The sequence below is a fragment of the Salvelinus namaycush genome, chromosome 34, assembly GCF_016432855.1.
Source record: "Salvelinus namaycush isolate Seneca chromosome 34, SaNama_1.0, whole genome shotgun sequence".
Taxonomy (NCBI): Eukaryota; Metazoa; Chordata; class Actinopteri; order Salmoniformes; family Salmonidae; genus Salvelinus; species Salvelinus namaycush.
The window spans coordinates 25391018-25412720 of NC_052340.1; the positions used below are offsets into that span (position 1 = coordinate 25391018).

General features: G+C 43.1%; 1 protein-coding gene across 1 annotated transcript; it reads left to right on the forward strand.

Moving 5' to 3' along the window:
- Positions 1 to 5577: 5577 nt before the first annotated feature.
- LOC120028460 (homeobox protein BarH-like 2) lies at positions 5578 to 20104 on the forward strand. Its single transcript, XM_038973670.1, has 4 exons — positions 5578 to 5764; positions 15766 to 16069; positions 19402 to 19486; positions 19805 to 20104. The coding sequence occupies exons 1-4, from the start codon at positions 5578 to 5580 to the stop codon at positions 20102 to 20104; spliced, it is 876 nt and encodes a 291-aa protein (XP_038829598.1).
- The last annotated feature ends 1599 nt before the right edge of the window (positions 20105 to 21703 follow it).

The window sequence follows — 21703 nt, forward strand, 5'->3', positions numbered from 1 at the left end:
TTTAACATGGTGAGGAAAGCACTTTTAAAGAATAACCAGGCATCCTCTACTGATGGGATGAGGTAAATATCCTTCCAGGATACCCGGGCCAGGTCGATTAGAAAGGCCTGCTCGCTGAAGTCTTTAAGGGAGCGTTTGACAGTGATGAGGGGCGGTCGTTTGACCGCAGACCCATTCAATTCACATATGGTGTCCAGGGCACAGCTGGGGGCAGAAGGTGGTCTATAGCAAGCGGCAACGGTGAGCGACTTGTTTCTAGAAAGGTGGATTTTTAAAAGTAGAAGCTCTAATTGTTTGGGCACAGACCTGGATAGTATGACAGAACTCTGCCTTTATGGTAGAGTGGCCAGACGGTAGCCACTCCTCAGTAAAAGGCACATGACAGCCCGCTTGGAGTTTGCCAAAAGGCACCTAAAGGACTCTCAGACCATGAGAAACAAGATTCTCTGGTCTGATGAAACCAAGATTAAACTCTTTGTCCTGAATGCCAAGCGTCATGTCTGGAGGAAACCTGGCACCATCCCTATGGTGAAGCATGGTGGTGGCATCATCATGCTGCGGGGATGTTTTTCAGCAGGCAGGGACTGGGAGATTAGTCAGGATCGAAGCAAAGATAAACGGAGCAAAGTACAGAGAGATCCTTGATGAAAACATGCTCCAGAGAACTCAGGACCTCAAACTGGGGCGAAGGTTCACCTTCCAACAGGACATCGACCCTAAGCACACAGCCAAGACAACGCAGGAATAGCTTCGGGACAAGTCTCTGAATGTCCTTGAGTGGCCCAGCCAGAGCTCAGACTTGAACCCGATTGAACATCTCTAGAGAGACCTGAAAATAGCTGTGCAGCGACGCTCCCCATCCAACCTGACTGAACTTGAGAGGATCTGCAGAGAAGAATGGGAGAAACTCCCCAAATACAGATGTGCCAAGCTTGTAGCGTCATACTCAATAAGACTTGAGGCTGTAATCTCTGGCAAAGGTGCTTCAACAAAGTATTGAGTAAAGGGTCTGAATACTTATGTAAATGTGATATTTCAGTTGTTTTTCTCCATATAAATTTGCAAACATTTCTAAACCCTATTTTTGCTTTGTCGTTATGGGGTATTGTGTGTAGATTGATGAGGAAAACAAACAATTGAATAAATTTTAGAATATGGCTGTAATGTTACAAAATGTGGAAAAAGTCAAGGGGTCTGAATACTTTCCGCATGCACTGTATAGGCCTAAAGGTAGAGACAATAAGACACAGTGGCAGAATAAATTCAACCACACCTTTGTTTTATCACAAAACCGGATAGCAACCTCTGTCCAGTGAAGTCCACAAAGCATATTGTATGTACAGTAACAGACAGTTACATGACCTACAGCATGGTCAAGCAAGCGGGCCACTAAACAACTATTGATTTAAAACCACAGAGAGTAATGCCAAATCGCAAAGAAAACAGGAGCTGCCTCCACTATTCCAGCAACATTTCAACTTCAACATCATAAAATCACCTCTGCTTAGTGTTACGACCCTCCCACTATGTCTGCCGTATTCTTTCTCTCTGCTCTTGTTTTCCTTAGTAGGATGACGGTGGGCGGAGCTGTGAGGGTCGTCAGCAAAATGGGACACACGTGGAGAGACTCCACGCAGACACTGTTTTTTGCTGGTGTGGCATTTTGGGACTTCTTTGTGTTAGTTTATTTTGGCACCTCTCAACACCACTCATTATCACAATGTATGCACGCATCCACTCACACACACCATTGTTATTTGTATATAGGTTACTTTATTTAATACATGTATTTTTGTTATTTATGTATCTCCGTGTTGTCTCTCTTTGTTATGGCCTACGAGCCGGTTCGTAACATTAGTCGAATACAGTGACAAAAGATGAAAAAAACAATTAGGCCAAGCAACATAAGCTAAATATGATGTGGCTGTCCATGGCTCTGATTTCTGTGTGTGCACGTTCGTGCAAGTAGAAAAGATGTTGACTCACCCTACGCCGATGTCATCCTCCTCTCTTTAATGTTGACGAAACGGTCATAGAGTACACGCTTTTATTTTTTATTGGCCTAGGCTACCTTGCTAAAATGTTTGCTCGCTATCCTAACTTCCAATCATGGGCAACGTTAGCTAGTTAACATTAGCTTTCTACATCTAGTTACATATTGCACGTCCATCCTCTCAGGCCAGGGGTACAACAATATAGTCAAAATCCTTATCTCCATCCATGTCTAATTTAGGAAAGGGACAATTTTAGCTAGCTGGCTAGCTAGCCATTGGAGAAAACAACACAACAAGATGTAACAATTCAAGCTTCTTTGTCAACGTGTGCTCTAAATGGGATTTGATAGGAGTGAAGCGAAATCCAAACTGGTTTCCTTGACACATTTTTGGGTACCCCACTACCATTCACAGCACAGCTCGCTCAGTTTAGCTCAACCCTCATTGGCAAATGTTTATACTTTTTTTGTCAAGAGAGGCCAGATGCTCTCTGGCTTCCCTTTCCTTCAATGCCACGGGCGGCAACAATGTCATACTCGTTTGGACCAGACCGCATCAAATAGATGGGCTACACGTAGAGAGACAGCGGAGCGCTGTTTCCCTCGCTCGGATGCTTTTTCCTGTGAGATACATTCAGCCTCTTGGGAATTGAAGGAACATTATGAAACACAGAGACAAAAGATAAACTATTTTTCATGTATTTTTTCTTAGTCCAATTTTTGGGGGAAGCATGGCTTACCTTGGCATCCCTGAATACACGCCACTGGCAGGGAGTTATATTTACCCCCATGGCTTGGGAAAATGATAATAATTTCTGTTCATGCCACCATTTCAACGTGTAAACTTGACACTATCGTCTGATGTTAGCGCTGCTGTGGTCTTTCTTCTGCTTAAACACACAGAATAAAATGAGCCATCTGAAATGTACATAATGTCCTTTGAACTGCACATCGAGTTGGTTATCTGAGCCGTTTCCGGAAAGCAATCGGGTGATATATGAGCCTACATTTTCATTATAGCCTATCTGTAACTTTTAATTAAATATGTTGTATTACAATCTCAGTTTATGATACTTCAGCAGGAATACATTTTAAACGTTCCACTGAGAGCAAAGGTGGAGCGCTGTTGAAGTTTCCTCGTCCAACCATATCGAAGCCCCTGAAGGCATATTAGAAAACATACGGAAAATATGCAGCCTGCCAGCTAAGGAATCACACTTGAGTGAGTGATTACTAATATCCCTCGCATCTGTAACTAGTAATGAAAGTAGGTTATAATGGACTTTTGGGCGTAGATAGTAATTAACTCACTTTATGAGTAAGATAATCGGTTATTCTATTGGACATTTTAGCATCGGTTGGAGTATTGTTATCAGTCACCTATAAAATTATTTCTGACATGCCTAAACTGTTGCAGGGTCATATAAGACTCACCAACAAAATACAATGTATTTCTCTAAGCCTACTGATTTATCAGTGTTCTTGTATACTTTGCCCAATTTTCTGTAATTACTTTCGATGGCCCTGCAGTTGATATATAGCCTGCAACTGTTTATTTCCTGGTGAAATCAATTAAATAATCTAGATGAGTTTAGTTCAATTACATTTTCAAGACCCAAAAGTTCAAATGTGAAAGACAGTAGGCCTATATCTTGGCAGTTACCCACAAACACAAACGAATCAGTAATTGCCTCTCTGTGTTAGTCCTCTCTGTGTTTCATTTAAAAATATATAGGTATTTAAACAAATAATCAAACAATTAACGGCACAATAACAACAATAAAATAACAATAATAATAATCTGCTATTACCATTTTAAAAAATACCGTTAGTGTGTTATTGTGTTAGGCTGCGAAAGTAAATTAGGAATAGAAAAGACGATCGTAAAACAAGTGCATAAGAAATATCAAAGGCTAAAAGGTTATCTTTCAACTCACAATAATTATACTCGCGGTAGTCTGCAATCCGCGTTGTACTGCAAAACATGTTTAGTGTTACTGTTCGTTTATAGTCGTTTTTCTTATCCCTTAAATGCTTTTAAAGAATAGCTACTATAATAATAATTTGATTTTGATTGATGTGTAAGCCCAAATTGATTAAATACATTCATTCCTACATAGCCTACATATACATGCATTCATTTTATTCCCATCAGTTAGTATAGTCGTTTATAGTAGTTTTTATTATCCCTTGATTGCTTTTAAAGAATAGCTATTACAATAATAATAGTATATTTTTAATTTGTGTTTGAGCCCAAATGCATCAAATAGACTACATGCATACGTAGCATACCTATACATTCACTGTAATCCCACCAGTTGGACCTAACATAATAGGCCTGAAGCTTGTGACAAAATATCATGCTTTTGTATGACCAAACATTTCAATTCATTCTATTTAGTAGGCTACACACTTCTCTATTACAATTAACTATGCACATCCAGGTCATTTCCGAGGTTGAGAGTTGCGTCTGAAAATCAGTAGTCTTATTGATTTTTGGAGAAATAATATGAACACAATAATTAGCTGATAAAAGGTTAGGCCTAATACTAAAGCAGATAATAATAATGCTAATGATAATAATAATAATACCTCCAATGGTCATCTGAGATATTGTATCATATCATATAGTTTTTAAACTCCTTGTGCAATTAGACTGCATGTAGGGAAGACCAAAGGAGCGAGACCGGTTTGGGCTGCGCTGAGATAGAGAGAGCGGTTGAGGGACAGAGAGTGTGTCTGTCAGTCATAGAGAGATAGTGCGTATTAGACCATACTAGACCATATTAGAGAAACATAATTCCCTCAGATTACGCAGATCTACAAAGAATTCGAAAAAAAAACGATTTTGCTAAACTCCCATATCTACTGGGTGAAATACCACAGTGTGCCATCACAACAGCAATATTTGTGACCTGTTGCCACAAGAAAAGGGCAACTAGTGAAGAACAAACACCATTGTAAATACAAACCATATTTATGTTGATTTATTTTCCTTTTTGTACTTTAACCATTTGCACATCGTCACAACACTGTATATATATATATACATAATATGACATTTGTAATGTCTTTATTCGTTTGGAACTTCCGTGAGAGTAATGTTTACTGTTCATTTTTATTGTTTATTTCACTTATGTATATTATAACTACTTCACTTGCTTTGACAATGTTAACGTGTGTTTTCATGCCAATAAAGCGCCTTGAATTGAATAGTGGGAGAGAGAGAGGGACAGTGCGAGAGAGGGCGAGGGAGAGAGAGCGAGAGAGACGTTGATTGACATCTGCACTCGTTGCAGTAAAGATGTGTATGGGGAGATCGTTTATATATAGCGGCGCGTCCGGGCACATTGTACTCAGATCATAATAACCACTCTGAAGCGCACTGCGCGGCTCAAGTTGAAGGCAACTGCAGTTAGTACGGCTCAGGGATAGAACAAAGCAAGCCTGTTCCGAAAACGGAAAACTAAAATGCATCAATAAATCGCTTGAAGACACCTAACTCTCAAGTTTGAACTGGTTTCGTTTTGATATTTTGAGTTAATATTTGGGCACAGTGCGAAAGCCAAGCACATCGGGACATCATGCACTGTCAAGCCGAGTTGAGACTCTCCTCCTCCGGGCAGCTGAAAGCAGCCAGGCGTCGCTACAAGACTTTTATGATTGACGAAATTCTTTCCAAGGAAACATGTGATTACTTTGAGAAACTTTCTCTTTACTCAGTATGCCCTTCACTCATCGTTAGGCCTAAACCTCTGCACTCATGTTCGGGTAAGTGAATATGCTTGAACTCTGTCAAATCAAGGGATGCTGATGAATGCATAATGGTGTTAATGGTTTATATATAATATTTCTATGCATGCAGTGAATGCTAATCATCATTGTATTAAAACTACATCTGATTTTGTTTATCATGAACAAAGTGAGTTACAGGCATATTCTTCTTATTCTTCTGTAACGCTCAAGCGATCGTCCATCATGTGTCTACTCATATCACGAAATACTTAAGGCTAATGGTTATATTAGGACTATTGACAAAATATCTTACATTCAGTTGTCAGGAGAGACCATAACATGACGCAACACACCTGTGCAGAATCTATTACATGTCAAATAATAGCTTTAGAGAAATTGAGCTGCATTTGCATGACTTTATTTTCGATAAATCTACTCTAATATAAGCAAATACGGAACAGGGACAGGTCCAGAATCACATTAGACGTCATGATTGTCAATTAATGTTTAACAATGCAAGACACGCACTATAGAAATGGACCATGTGTAAAATGAATTCAGGCGACTGGTCTGACTTGCACTTTTACTCATGGTGGACCTTTATATTCCTGTTAGGCCTGCTGTCTATATTTATCAAAGGTCTATATGATGGTGAATACTATTGTGATAGCCTGCTATTTACAGAGATTTTGTCATGTAACTTTAACCCGTGAAATTATGAAATCAAAAGCACCAAATAAATGCAACATGTACAGTAGATTTACCCCAGTGTTTTAGTAACCTATTTATTAGACTTGATAGTTTTAATTTCCTTTTAAAAAAGCAGAAATTAATCAATCCTTTTCCAACCCAACACATTATTTCACAGTTTAACTGTAATTCCATGTTATTTCATTCACAATGAAATCCTAATGCACTGGGACCTATAACATTTATTTAACAATTCCTCAAAATACTGTCTCACAAGCAATCAGCAAATCCCTCCAATCAGTCTAGATTAGTAGTCTAATATATTACTCTGACATTCAGATCATTATCAGCATCAGTCTTTTATGTTCATGTTAAAGATACAGGATGAACCAAGTCCCAGTGTTGTAATCAAGGAGGTTTGTAAAGTGAAACCTAGTTCCCCGTTAATTATGTTGACACTGTTAATTTAACATATTCTCTTCTGACAAAAGACACAAACTCAGAACACACAACAACCAATCCTGCACTTAGTTGAACAGCAGGCTTTTGGTTTCTAGAGCCGTAACCACTAGGCCACTTGTCCTCATTCAGAAGGATTAATGTGGGCGCTGTGCTAAACCCAGAGCCTTGCCGAATTACATTTACTGCTGCCACATTGCATTTACTGAAGCATGGGCAATGCCCTCTACCTAACTCTCTTTCCGTGTATATGGGGGTGCAAGATGTGGCCAGAGTTCCACGGTTTGATATTGGTGAGGGCAGGTACATGGTGGTTAAGGCCAAGGTTAGTATGTCATCACTGATGGACATTTGTCCACGTGACAGTACAGATGATTGTGCAAACACCATGAAAGTTTACAGTATGCTGATAAAGTGTGCAAGTCAGCCCCAATGACCTTTATTCATAGAAGTATGTTGCTTTGTGAAGAGAGATTCATTGCAATTGTCATCTCGTAAATTGCAGGACAACTCATAAATTGATGGGTTACGTGCACTTGATCCAACTGTTTCAGTGAGGAAGACTACCTTCATTCTTCATTCAGTATCCCGAAAGGCCAATCAAAACAAATAATTATTGCATGTTCTTCCTTAATCAATACAAGCAGATTTGAAAAAGCACAAAACAAAACATTGGCACAGTGTGAAGACACAGATAATGCTTTGTTTACAAATCATCTAGCAGCACTTGATTTCTCTAAATCATCATCAACATCAACTCCCTTTTCTTCCCACTTATCATGTTTTACTAACTGTCATTTAAACACAATTACTGTTGTTCTGCAGTCAGTCATAAAAGCTTTCACCACTGTGTTATAATTATACAGGGAATTGACAAATTAATTTTCCTAAAAAACATTTGGCATGAAAGACTATCACATTTTTGTCCTTCAATTGCAGCAGTATTTCTAAATCCATTCTTAATGGGTTATCCTGCTGTTATGAGTTAAAACAACATTGACTACTGCTCTCTCCAGTAACTATTATGATAATTGCCTAAACTATGAAAAAATAGCCACTGCAATTTGATGATGACAGTGACAAAGGTATAAATAGCAGGCGATGTGGGGTTTGGGTGTGTGCCAGAGGGCACTGTAAAGGGTTTTGGCAACCCTGTGACGGATGGATAGAGTAACCAGCCCACATCTCACTAACCAGTGCCCACCACTTATTCGTAGCTGAGGAGGTGTGAGACACAGTATAGTCCCGCACTTCAATGGCTTGTAACGCTTAATATAGAAGCTGGCATACTTATAGGCCCAGGGCCAGTGAAAGGCCATTGGCCCGATGTGGTCCCCATCAGTGCAAGTGGACTCTATATTTTTACAGTGTAGAGCTTCTGCTCCAGCAGTTACCAGTAGAGGCTGCTATAGGACAGTGGTGCTGGGCAGGCAACAAACCAGGCTGTGAGGCCTGGAGGGCTTTTACCCAAATTAACAGCTGTTTGTTTGTTCTTGATGTAATATGGCATCAACTAGTAGGATGCCCCTCAACATGTCAACAAAGCGATTACTCCTCTCTTTGATCCGGCAACCCCCTCTGTTCTGTGATGATTTTGTCTGTCACAGATCACGCCTCTCTGCTCCATGCTTTATGTTTCACAACGTTCCATTTTCCCTGTGCCAAGCCAAATGCCCTTACGACAGTGTACACAGTAAAACCAGTTGATGAGCTCAGAGCGCATTCTCTGCTCTCGTTTTGTGCCTTGTAAAACTACAGGAGTGATAGACCTGCTAGACAGACCTGACCTCCAGCGGAACATTACCTTGCTGGGGAGCAGTGAACAGTGTAATGGCGGCGGGTTACAATATTTCAGTTTGAGTCTTATCTCTCAGCAGAACCCAGGGCAAGGCTTTTAGTTGGATTTCTGTAAGGAGGTGCGAGAGATAAAGATCAACTCCGGCGTAATCTCCAATGAGAGCGCGATGAAAAACAGCCAAATAGGAGGGTGTGGACCTCGAGGGGCCCAGGTACTGCAGCATAGTCCTACGCCACCGCTGAGGGTTTAGGGAAGAAAGCAGGCAGAGCCAAGGGTTTTCATCCCATTTTAACAGTTAATCCACCACAGACAATAAGGCCTGCTATTAACCACGAGGCTTGCTTGAGGAGTAGGATCATGTCTCTGTTAACACAGTAAGTATTGACCCATGCAACCACCACACGCACACACGCACGCACTCACACACACACACACACACAACATTTTTACAGTAGATTGCACTGCAGACACAATGCCGTCGTATTGGTACACAAGTACCATCTCAAAATGAGAAAATAGCATCACAACACTACACATAACATTCTAGAAACCTCAAAACATCTCATGAAACCCAAATTTGAGTTGAAATTGGGACTTAACTGATCTGATCTGTGAGAGTTGAAACAGATTAAAAAGCAGCATACCCTGTTGCCCATCCCATCCCTGCAGTGTTTGACTTGGGCTGGCTTGGCAAGACGGCTGTTGAGTGAAGAAATATATGTCTCATGTAACACTTCTCAACCTGTCACCACATGATGTACCCAAAGCAGTACATGTTGCTGTAGGTTCATTTGGCCTCTGAGTGCCAAGTCTTGAATCATCATCTTGGAATCCAATTAAACAAAGAGAAAAGGTGCAGAAAATAAGGAGTAAAAATCAAACAACCAATGAGCTTGTTGCTGGAGATTTCACTGCAAACAGTAAAATGGTGACTCATTCTACTGAGTAACTGTCATTGTCAAAGCCTTCAAATGATAAACAGTACCAGTCAAAAGTTTTAGAACACCTACTCATTCAAGCATTTTTCTTAATTTTTACTATTTTCTACATTGTAGAATAATAGTGAAGACATCAAAACTATGAAATAACACATATGGAATCATGTAGTAACCAAAAAAGTGTTAAACAAATCAAAATATATTTTATATTTGAGATTCTTCAAAGTAGCCCCCTTTGCCTTGATGACAGCTTTGCACACTGTTACGGCTGTCCTCGCTGACAGAAGGTGGGGACCAAAACGCAGAGTGGTTAGTGTTCATTCTTTTAATGAAAATCAACAAAACACTTCAAAATACAAAAACAACCAACGTGACAAAACCGAAACCGTCCTGTGTGGCAACAAAACCTCCACAGGAACAAACACCCACAAAACACAAGTGAAACCCTGGCTGCCTAAGTATGATTCTCAATCAGGGACAACGATTGACAGCTGTCTCTGATTGAGAATCATACCAGGCCGAACACAAAATCCCAACATAGAAAATCAACCATAGACAACCCACCCAACTCACGCCCTGACCAACTAAAATAAATACAAAACAAAGGAAAACAGGTCAGGAACGTGACAGAACCCCCCCCTTAAGGTGCGAACTCCGGGCGCACCAGCACAAAGTCTAGGGGAGGGTCTGGGTGGGCGTCTGTCCACGGTGGCGGCTCTGGCGCTGGTCGTGGTCCCCACCCCACCATAGTCAACCCCCGCTTCCGTGGCCTCCTCCCAATATCCACCCTCCATGTCAATCCCACTATTCCAAAGGGCAGTAACAGACTGAGGGGCAGCACCGGACTGAGGGGCAGCACCGGACTGAGGGGCAGCACCGGACTGAGGGGCAGCACCGGACTGAGGGGCAGCACCGGACTGAGGGGCGGATCCTGGCTGGCTGGCTCTGGCGGATCCTGGCTGGCTGGCTCTGGCGGATCCTGGCTGGCGGCTGGCTCTGGCGGATCCTGGCTGGCGGCTGGCTCTGGCGGATCCTGGCTGGCGGCTGGCTCTGGCGGATCCTGGCTGGCGGCTGGCTCTGGCGGATCCTGGCTGGCGGAAGGCTCTGGCGGATCCTGGCTGGCGGAAGGCTCTGGCGGATCCTGGCTGGCGGAAGGCTCTGGCGGATCCTGGCTGGCGGAAGGCTCTGGCGGATTCTGGCTGGCTGGCTCCGGCAGCTCCTGGCTGGCTGGCAGCTCCTGGCTTGCTGGCTCTGGCTGGTCCTGGCTGGACGGCTCTGGCTGGTCCTGGCTGGACGGCTCTGGCTGGTCCTGGCTGGACGGCTCTGGCTGGTCCTGGCTGGACGGCTCTGGCTGGTCCTGGCTGGGCGGCACTGGCTGGTCCTGGCTGGGCGGCTCTGAAGGCTCGGGACAGACGGGCAGCGCTGGGCAGGCAGACAGTTCAGACCACGCTGGGCAGGCAGGCAGTTCAGACAGCGCTGGGAAGGCAGACAGTTCGGGAAGCGCTGAGCAGGCAAGCAGCGCAGGCGGCGTTGGGCAGACGGCCGACTCTGACCTGCTGAGGCGCACAGTAGGCCTGGTGCGTGGTGCCGGAACTGGAGGCACTGGGCTGGAGACACGCACCACAGGGAGAGTGCGTGGAGGAGGAACAGGGCTCTGGAAACGCACTGGAAGCCTGGTGCGTGGTGTCGGCACTGATGGTACTGGGCTGGGGTGGGAAGGTGGCGCCGGATATACCGGACCGTGAAGGAGGACACGCGCTCTTGAGCACCGAGCCTCCCCAACCTTACCAGGTTGAATGGTCCCCGTAGCCCTGCCAGTGCGGCGAGGTGGAATAGCCCGCACTGGGCTATGCAGGCGAACCGGGGACACCACCTGTAAGGCTGGTGCCATGTACGCCGGCCCGAGGAGACGTACTGGAGGCCAGATATGTTGGGCCGGCTTCATGGCACCCGGCTCGATGCCCAACCTAGCCCTACCAGTGCGGCAAGGTGGAATAGCCCGCACTGGGCTAAGCACGCGTACTGGGGACACCGTGCGCTCCACCGCATAACACGGTGTCTGACCAGTACGACGCCCTCTCACTCCACGGTAAGCCCGGGGAGTTGGCTCAGGTATCCAACCCGGCTTCGCCACACTCCCCTTTAGCCCCCCCCCCCCCCCCAAGAAATTTTTGGGTGAGCCTCTCGGGCTTCCGTGCTAGCCGCGTACCCTCATACCTCCGGTTCCTCTCTCCGGTTGCCTCTGCTCTCCTCGCTGCCTCCAGCTGTTCCCATGGGAGGCGATCCTTTCCAGCCAGGATCTCCTCCCATGTGTAGCAACCCTTGCCGTCCAAGACGTCTTCCCATGTCCATTCCTCTGTCTGTCTCTGCTGCTGTCGCTGCCCTTCTCCACTCCGCTTGGTCCTCTTGTGGTGGGTGTTTCTGTTACGGCTGTCCTCGCTGACAGAAGGTGGGGACCAAAACGCAGAGTGGTTAGTGTTCATTCTTTTAATGAAAATCAACAAAACACTTCAAAATACAAAAACAACCAACGTGACAAAACCGAAACCGTCCTGTGTGGCAACAAAACCTCCACAGGAACAAACACCCACAAAACACAAGTGAAACCCTGGCTGCCTAAGTATGATTCTCAATCAGGGACAACGATTGACAGCTGTCTCTGATTGAGAATCATACCAGGCCGAACACAAAATCCCAACATAGAAAATCAACCATAGACAACCCACCCAACTAACGCCCTGACCAACTAAAATAAATACAAAACAAAGGAAAACAGGTCAGGAACGTGACACACACTCTTGGCATTCTCTCAATCAGCTTCATGAGCTAGTCACCTGGAATGCATTTCATTTTTACAGGTGTGCCTTCTTAAAAGTTAATTAGTGGAATTTCTTTAATTCATAATGCGTTTGAGCCAATCAGTTGTGTTGTGACAAGGTAGGGGTGGTATACAGAAGACAGCCCTATTTGGTAAAAGACCAAGCCCATATTATGGCAAGAACAGCTCAAACAAGCTAAGAGAAACAACAGTCCATCATTATTTGAAGACATGAAGGTCAGTCGATCTGGAAAATTTCAAGAACTTTGAAAGTTTCTTCAAGTGCAGTCGCAAAAACCATCAAGCACTTTGATGAAACTGGCTCTCATGAGGACCGCCACAGGAAAGGAAGACCCAGAGTTACCTCTGCTGCAGAGGATAAGATCATTAGAGTTAACTGCACCTCAGAAATTTTAGCCCAAATAAATGCTTCATGGGGTTCAAGTAACAGACACATCTCAACATCAACTGTTCAGAGGAGACTGCGTGAATCAGGCCTTCATGGTTGAATTGCTGCAAATTAAACACTACTAACGGACACCGATAATAAGAAGAGACTTGCTTGGGCTAAGAAACACAAATAATGGACATTATACCGGTGGAAATCTGTCCTTTGGTCTAATGAGTCCAAATTTGAGATTTTTTGGTTCTAACTGCAGTGTTTTTGTGCGATGCAGAGTAGGTGAACGGATGATCTCCGCATGTGTGGTTTCCACCGAGAAGCATGGAGAAGCTTTGCTGGTGGCATGGTCTGTGATTTATTTAGAATTCAAGACACACTTAACCAGCATGGCTACTACAGCATTCTGCAGCGATACGCCATCTCATCTGGTTTGCTCTTAGTGAGACTATCATTTGTTTTTCAACAGGACAATGGCCCAACCCACCTCCAGGCTGTGTAAGGGCTATTTGACCAAGAAGGAAAGTGATGGAGTGCTGCATCAGATGACCTAGCCTCCACAATCATCCGACCTCAACCCAATTGAGATGGTTTGGGATGAGTTGGACCACAGAGTGAAGGAAAAGCGGCCAACAGGTGCTCAGCATATGTGGGAACTCCTTCAAGACTGTTGGAAAAGCTTTCCAGTTGAAGCTGGTTAAGAGAATGCCAAGAGTGTGCAAAGCTGTCATCAAGGCAAAGGGTGGGTACTTTGAAGAATCTAAAATATATTTAGATTTGTTTAACACTTATTTGGTTACTACATGATTCCATATGTGTTGTTACATAGTTTTGATCTCTTCACTATTATTCAACAATGTAGATAAGAGGAAAAATAAAGAAAAACCCTTCATTGAGTGGGTGTGTCCAAACTTTTGACTGGTACTGTATATAAGGTAATTTAAACTAAAAATCTAAATTTTAAAAAACTTCAATAACGATTACATTATCGATACCGTATGATAAACAGGCATGTGTGTATCAAATGTTTCCAGCCTATTCTTGATCTATTATTAGGAAGTATTTAGTCTGTAATGACTACCACAAGCACATGTGCCAGTCCGAGCATTCCGATTGTGCTTGTCAAGAGTATCAGTGTGCTTTAGCATGGACAGAGTGCACTCTCCCTCCTACACAAATGGTTTATTTGTAGACTTTTGACCGGGCATTGGCACTTGTCAACAATGTGTCAGATCTGGGCTCAGGAAGCCAGCTCAGTTGTCAGTGGAAAGTCATCATGAGGTCTGATTTTTCCCTTCTGACAAGCATCCAAAAGACACAGCTGTCACAACTCTAAAGACAACCTCAAGCTCTGCATTGACAGGAGATTTCCTGAAGAACGTGAAAGAAATCAAGATGTTTCCGTTCTTGCTTTTCAATCAATCTTCTCATTTAAAATGACAGGAACAATTCATCACTTGGACTTATTATGTTATGATATCTCTGTGTATTTTGTATTATTCCATAATAATACCAATATATTTCCGAAAGATACATATATGTGTTAAAATGTAACAGAGATAAATATGCCATTTAATAAAAAACAAGTTAGGACATCTGCACAGTTCACCTCAGTTTGTTACAATCTCAACATCAAAGACAGAGGTAATATAGGAGAGAAACAGAAAGAGAACGAAAGAGAGAAAGAGAAAAAGAGAGAGAGCGTTGTGGAGGGAAGGAGGCATCATGTCCAGACAGCAGCAGCGATTCTCCGAGGTGAACGATTAGTGATGAGCTCAGTGCCCTGCGATGATGTCTTGCGTGATGTCATGTATATAGGGATGAGCCCGAGGTGCTGTCTGAGAGAATGGGGGATGTAGATATGGTAGGGGCAGGCTGCAGCGAGTAATCCCCCCCCCCCCCCCCCCTTGTGCCATGCTCAATTACCTCCCAGACCAACCAACCCCCTGTCACACCAGCTCCCATAACTGCTGAACATTACTGAAAATGTCAGGGAAAGGGGATACAATTTTTAGACCACGGTCTGCCTGGGTGTATCCTCTCAGTTGTGCGTGTAGGGTTTGAATAATATAGCTTGTCTATGTGTTGGTGGAGAGATAAGAGAGGCAGATCCACAACAGGCAGTGAGGAACACACAAGGGGAAAGAGTATTCTGTGTATGTAATGTGACAGCATAATGTCCTCTCTACTCCGTCATTGGATTTTATCTCTCTCTATATCTTCTTCCTCAACACATCCCTCTCTCCTGCCACATAGCAGACAGAGCATTAGTTTCTATGTCAGTCTTAGTTCAGTTGTAAATTATGCCATGGGGATCTGCTGTTTATTTGAAGCCATAAGTTTTTTTCCACCAGATATTATGTTTATGCTAGAGCGCCGTCCTTGGTCTTGGCTCCAGTGGGTGGCCACCCCAGACATTTGTTACTTTTTATTGGTTCTGGCGTCTTGCTGCATCTGTCTGCATAGATAAAGAGATAGAGAGAGAAGAGAGGTGGGGGGTGGGCGGAGAGCAAGACGAGAGAGAGAGAGGAATCATGGGGGAGAGAGTTAAACGCGAGGGGCATAGTCACTTTGGATTTACAGCCTTGTGTGTGTTTGTGTTTGTGTGTGTTCAGGGTGTCAAAGACACATCATTTATCTGGCCAATGATTTTATTTTATTGGTGGGTTCAGAGTAGAAGAGTAAAACACACAGTGCGTCATTAAGATCTAAACCTTCTACATCAAAGAGGTCAAAACACTTTTCGTAAAAAAAGAACAATTAAAAAGAACCCAGTCTAAATGATTATTACAGGTCTATAAAAACTACTATCCGTGGTGATGCATACAGTACCAAATAAAACCACTACTAAAAATAGGAATTTTAAAGTACAATTGTATTTATTGCTCTGCATTTTACCCTGTCTCTGACCTATCTCTCTTTTTGCTTTTTTAGGGTCCTCCTCACTGCGGGCCTACCCCCTCCTATCAGTCATCACGCGGCAGCCCCCTCACCTTTCCCAGCCCTCCTCCCCCGGCCGGGTTCCCAACCTGACCCTGCTCTCCCCCCAGCACCACTCCCGGGTCTCCGAGCCCTCCCACAGCGAGACACCTGTCAGCATCAGCAGCGAGTCAGACACGGAGCACAGCACCCCCCGGCTGAAGAAGCCTAGACGCAGCCGCACCATCTTCACCGAGCTGCAGCTCATGGGCCTGGAGAAGAAGTTCCAGAAACAGAAGTACCTCTCCACCCCTGATAGGTCAGTATCGTATTGTATCTCGCCACTGATAGGCCAAAATGAAAGCAGAGTCTGATTGGTTACTTGAAAGAAGCTACCTCCTGATAGATCAGTATTATACTACCTCTCAAATGTCATACCGTATTTCATTCGGTGACACTCAAGCTGGTGAAAATGAGAAATTCTGTGAAAGCAACCAAACTTCATAAAACAAATGCAATAGCTGACTAGAGGTTCAGCATCAACATCATAACATTTTGATGTATGTCCTGGGTAATGTGTCATGTAATGTTAAGTTCTCTAATCCAGGCATTACCTCAGCATTCTAGTTGAGACAAGAGTAACGTTTTAACCATAAGCTCTTGAATAGCAAAAAGCCTCAACAAAGAAACACTGCTCCATTCAAGAAAATCGGGACATCTGCCAACACAAGCAAACAGAAATATACTCCATTGATTGACTGCCAATCGTGTAATATAGGTGCAGGTGTATATAAAATGCATTTAGCTTTATACACTGTATTTAGATGAGGTAATATTCATGTTAATATCCATGTCGTAGGTTCCAGTCCCTGGGTCATTTTCGAGACCTGACATACGACCATAACACATTTTCCATTTTATTTTAAACACCACTTTCATATTTGGCCTACCGGACGTATTTCCATTATAACCCAATTTAATATTGCGCCATAAACCTCAGATTTTCCTTCGGTCGAGCAACAAGAACACCAGACAGCTAACGTTAGTAAACCTCAGCAACACATGGTTACAACAGCTTGTTCAGAGCGAGAAGATAAATCATTATTTTACTAAAACTCAACAGCCACGAAATGCTTTGAAAATGGTCAGTTATTTTTTATATTGTTGTAGATTTGTACTAAAAAGGCACCACTGTATTTACTGTACTATTTTAAAACCTGCCTGTTCCTTCTTGGCCCTGAAGAATCTGAAAAAGAATTGGGAGAGCATGTTTGTTATCAACCCTGTCTATAGATGGGTTAGCGATTTATGAGGCAAAACAGGCGGGGTTGGCTTAGATTGTTGACAACATGTAAATGATCTTTGGTCTCCAATGTTTATTGAAAACATAAAGACGTTTGTAGGATGAGCACTTGTTGTCTCTAAAACACATCGTAACAGTTGTTGATTAGCTAGCTAGCCATATTAGCATAGACGTGACATCAGTAAAAACACGTCAAAACAAGACATGGTATCAAGAACAAGCTGAAACGAGCCAACTACGATTCCCCAAATGGCAGATTCTTGTTATTTTTGCTAGCTATCTGGCCATCCAGAATCACAACAACACACGGCGTTCTGCCATGTTGAAATGTGCGCATCATTTTTGTGACGTTATCAACTAACCTGTTTATACACATCTCATCCTGGGGAAAACTCCCACAATGCATCTCTTCTTCAATGCAAATCACACTTCTCTGTTCTAGCCAATGAGCCACACCACACCTCCCCTGTGAACTCCCAGGCAGGCTGAGGTAGACTACAACAGCCCAGCGGTGATCCAAACGACCCCCCCTGTCCTCACTGAAAAATCTGTATAATGCCAATAATCAAATTCCCACTGGCTGTGATGAACTAATTAAACCCACAGCTGGATGGAAAACATAAACAGAGAAAATCCCCTTTCAAAGCCCACATCACAAGTGTGGCGTGCTCCCCAGTTCACTTTGTTATGATCCAAAGATAACTCCTTGTCTGCTTTTTTTTCTTGAGCTATTACTTGGCTTGGAGACACTGTGGTCTTTGACTGAGACAATGCTCTGAGAAAAACAGCATATAAAAAGCCCCTAACACCACACCACAGACTGTAATGATTTAAATCATTAGGCAATAATGATTTTATTTAATTGAGATTAGTATAATCATCATCATCATCATTATCATTATGCATTAAGCTGCAACTAAAATCCCTGCTGATACAGGTTAGAGACTTGAACAGTAAACAGAGGACTTCTAAGTGCCTCCAGCAGAGTCATTCTACAGTACTGTATGGCAGTCTGTTGCTGTAAGTGTGTGGTTTCCCTCCATAGAAGACTAATGACCATAAATAACTGGGGTGCTTTCCCCTCCTGAAATTACTTTCCTTGCCTCTAGTCCCTCCACTGGGCGGTTTGCCTGTATTTTTGGTGTAGAGTTTTTTTTTTTTTTAAGTATGCACACACACTTTTCTTCTGCACTCAATCATTGAGGCCGTGCGGCTGTCTATACTGTCTACAGTTGTATGGACTGAAGTTCCCTCTATGTAATACTTTCAAATCAGGTCAGATAGAGATGGTGAGGGCGGGAAAGAAGGGAGGATGAGAAGATAGGAAGAGGAGACAAGATCAGAGGGCAAGCTGATGGATCAGTAGTAATCTCTCTCTCTCTCTCTCTCTCTCTCTCTCTCTCTCTCTCTCTCTCTCTCTCTCTCTCTCTCTCTCTCTCTCTCTCTCTCTCTCTCTCCCCCTCTCTCTCTCTCTCTCTCTCCCTCTCTCTCTCTCTCTCTCTCTCTCTCTCTCTCTCACCCCTCTCTCTCTCTCACCCCTCTCTCTCTCTCTCTCTCTCTTTCCCACACCCCTCTCTCTCTCTCTTTACATCAAATGAAAGCCAGTTCCACGCATTTGAGTGTGAAGGACTTAGAATTGAGATGTGGCGGAAATCTAATTTCAAAAACCAGATAAAGCCCCCTCCCTCTGTAGGCTGATCCGTCTTTCACTGACCTCCTTCCTGGAATATCATGTTGCACGCCAACCAATATCCTTATTAGTCATGGAACAGAACATGTGGTGGAAGTGTCCAGGATTCCATACCCCTCTGAACATCCAGATACAGATGCTTTGATTGGATAACTGAACTCCCTTACAGTTGTTGAATAGCTAGCTAGCCATACTAGCATAGACGTGACATCAGTAAAAACACGTCAAAACAAGACATGGTATCAAGAACAAGCTGAACAAACCCTCAATAAGGGTTCTCCTATATGCTGCAGGAGTAAAGTCTCTCTCTGGGCCATAAGAGGGTGTATCAAAGATACTACACTACTTTGATGCACCATGCCAGAATGTGGTTATAAAGTCATGGTTAGGATGCAAGCTAGTCTCCAAAGGGAACGTCATCTAGATGATACAATGTATATGGCTGATGATGGCATGCATTTCAGGGCAGGATAGTCAACAGGTGATTGGAAAGCTAAAGTAACTCATTCATTTTAGTTTGATTACTCCAGCTACATCCTCTCTGTGTAAATCAGTTGTCTATCTCCTGCTGCTTTTCATCTTATAAAGAATGAATTCAAGTTTCAAAAACATGTACACTGAGTTGCTGTGTGTACTGTGTGTCTTTGTTTCCCTGCAGACTAGACCTGGCCCAGTCCCTAGGCCTCACACAACTTCAGGTGAAGACCTGGTACCAGAACAGAAGGATGAAGTGGAAGAAAATGGTGAGAGCGTCACACACCCATAACAACAATGACCCTGGGTCAGTGTAGAGAGAAGGAGTGGTAGGGATGGAAATGTCTGGGTTTGAGGGATGATGAGGGACTGGGACACCAAAGTCTAGTCTAGTCAGGTCAGCAGCTCAGAGAACAAAAGTCTCATATCGTTAACTCCCCAGATTAATGACCCTATGTGGGGCAGCTCAGAGCCATACATCTTCACTTAATTACTATAATAACCATGGTCGCCTTTGACCGCAGCCAGCATTTATCACAACCCCACTGAGCCATGTGTCTGTGTTTGTGTGGGATATGTTGCTCCAGGTGCTGAAGGGAGGACAGGAGGCCCCCACCAAGCCCAAGGGCAGGCCCAAGAAGAACTCCATCCCCACCACCGAGGAGATAGAGGCAGAGGAAAGGCTGGCCAGGCTGGCTGAGGATGAGAGGATGAGGATCGCAGCCGGAGAGGCCTTGGCCCACGGAAAAGCTCCCCAATCGGAACCCCAGAACCTCAGCACGGTCACCGGGGAAACAGAGACCCACAATCCCACGGCGGTGAGCGAGGGTCGAGTTCAGCGAGAGCAGCCACTCCCAATGCAGTCAGAGATACACGCCACCAGCTAAATAAGACAATTATTAATGTATGAATGAAACAGCTAAAGACTGGTGCTGACTGGAAAACAGAAACACTTACTGTAGTGGCTCAGGATCGCTGAAAAAAGCCTGTCTGGTGTAGATTATTCAGTCGTGTTTGAGGTTTGACTGTACTGGATGACATTCATAGGTACGGTAGATCATTTGGGTTTTGCCATATCACTTTTGGCGTATACTGGAATAAAACGAGTTTACATATAGTGTCAGGCATATACATAGAAATGAAAAATCCAGAATTGTACAGTGCATTTTGTCCCTGTGTCAACAGTGTCACCTCCCCAGCATCAAACCTGCTTGTTCTACTGCAAGAGGACTCCTTTAGTCACATGCTATACAGTTTGCCTGAGTATTGTAGTTATAACATAACATAAAATGACCACACTGGTCATGGTGCCTTTTTCTCTCAGAGGATATCACAAGTTTTATCAGTCTAGAAACACCAAGGTTTATTAATAATAAATTAAGTGTTATTTTACAGTGTTTGACTTTTGCCTATTAAAAATAATACATAATTACTATATGCTCTGGATTACAGTTAACACTGCCGTTGTACCTGTTCTGTACAGCTTTGAACGAAATTGTATTTCTGTCCCAGAGCCACAGCATCGTCTCGTTTAATTGGTCAATGAACTTATGTTGTGTTCCTTTTGCATTTGATGTTTCCAAAACAATATATTTCAATTTGTATCTATAAAGACATGCACTGTAACATACTCTAGCAATATTCTGGAAAGAAAAATATATGTTAGTTAATGATATACAGTATATGTAAATTATTATATTTTAATTTGGGAAAAATAAGGTGTATCGAATCCTTTACCTTTACCTTTTGACTCTGGGGCAGAGTGATTTTACTGCCACGAGGGAAGCCTCTTAAACTGTCAGAGACTGTAGAATTGAGTAAATCACAGCCTGTGCCAAAGAAACGAGGAAACTGCCAAACATTTAAAATCTTTTAGAGAGGTTCTCAGCCCGCAGGCCTTTGCATCAAAGGAGCACTCCTCCAAATCTGCCTTACAGACTCCCCACATAAAACTGTCTTCAGCTGCTTGTCAACACTTTTATTTTCCGCTTTGGCCTCCTGTTGTTTCCTTCCAAAGATGTCTATTTGTAAAGAGTTCCTTTTTTAAAACAAAAATTCTATTTTTAGTTTGATATAAACTAGTACAGTATTTTTCTGATGTAAATAATGCTTGTTGGTAAGCTACTGAATAGTTATTTTGGCATGGACAACAAAATGCTGATTGTTCTGTATGTTGTTATTTTTACCATGTGTTTTGTGCTTTTAAATACACTTAATAAAATGGCAATCATTTCCATATGAATGATGAAAGTCCACCATTATTATTATTATCATATGAATTACTATTTTGAAAAAATTAAATAGCAGACCACAAGCATGGACTCCAAGGTTAGTTGATTTTCAAGAAACCACAGTTGTATTTTAACACTATTTGAACCAGAATTAAGTGTACTCCTAGGCTTATTTAATCTTCATCCATAAAAATATCTTTATGCTCTCACTATGCTACAAGGAATCTTTGGTTTGATCTGATATGCAATGCAACT